Raw genomic sequence first — 1,083 nt, forward strand, 5'->3', positions numbered from 1 at the left:
TTGGGTCCAGGTGCAATTGTGTACTTACATATATATTGGGGGAAGGGGTGGTGGGGTTTGAATCACATAAATGACACTATAAAGAATATTATTACTATTAAGGGAGGCTTCTTTCTTTTTTCTTTTTCTTTTTTTTTTTTGAGAAGGAAAATTTTGAACTTTTATTAAACCAAGCCTTCTAAATTGGCTTGAAAAAAAACATAAAACTGTGGTGAAACATCCTCCATCCACACCAAAAATCTGGAATGTCAATAGCATATCTAGCCAAACTATGAGCAACAGAATTACCATCTCTCTTAGTATGAGAGTAAAGTAATTGTTAAAATTTTTGTGCCTCAAACTTTGCATCTTTAATCAATAATCCAAACGAAGCCATTGAATAATCATCACCCATCAAAGCTCTATACACTGTCCACAAATCTCCCTCAAGAAAAGCTCTTGAGAAGCCAATGTCCGAAGCAAAAGAAAGGGCTAAAGCCGCTGCCAAAGCTTCTATCTCCTCTCCACTGTAGGCCTTGGGTAGTTTCTTTGAGCATGAAGCTAAAATCAATCCCTTGTTGTCTCTAATAACCACCCCGATCCCAGCCTTGTTCAAGTTTGGAAAAATTGCTCCGTCGGAGTTTATTTTCACAAGCTCCGGATGTGGAGCTTTCCAGCAACATTTGTGATGACAAGATGGACGAAACTGAGCTTCTGGGGCAAACTGACTAGCTTGAAACTCTGCATACATGCCTCTCGCAAGTTGTGGTACCTGGTGGAGTGCTTATGTTGGTTTATGGAGTCAAGCATTGTTTTGTTGAGACCAAATAATTATGACCGTGGTAGGAAAGAGTTCAGGATGTTGTCCATTGCCGATGATCCATGAAGGAGCTTCCCTGAAATTCTAAAATTGGTCTGAGCTTTGAAAACCCCATAGCTTCAAGTCAGCCCAAACAATATCAAGTTCCTTACATGACCATAGCGCATGGAAAGGATTTTTTGAGGTATAGAGGAAGCGGTCACACCGTGGGTCTTCAATGATGGTATGTCGAACATAGTTCTCCTTTGTTGGCATGACATTTCGACAAGCTCGCCATGGTAGGT

At 40.4% G+C, this 1,083-nt stretch overlaps 1 protein-coding gene across 1 annotated transcript; it reads right to left on the reverse strand.

Annotated features, from left to right (window-relative positions):
* Positions 1-319: 319 nt before the first annotated feature.
* Positions 320-730, reverse strand: LOC142607567 (uncharacterized). The gene has a single exon (XM_075779099.1). The coding sequence runs from the start codon at positions 728-730 to the stop codon at positions 320-322; it is 411 nt and encodes a 136-aa protein (XP_075635214.1).
* Between the last annotated feature and the right edge of the window lie 353 nt (positions 731-1,083).

The sequence above is a fragment of the Castanea sativa genome, chromosome 8 (genome assembly GCF_040712315.1).
Source record: "Castanea sativa cultivar Marrone di Chiusa Pesio chromosome 8, ASM4071231v1".
Lineage (NCBI taxonomy): Eukaryota > Viridiplantae > Streptophyta > Magnoliopsida > Fagales > Fagaceae > Castanea > Castanea sativa.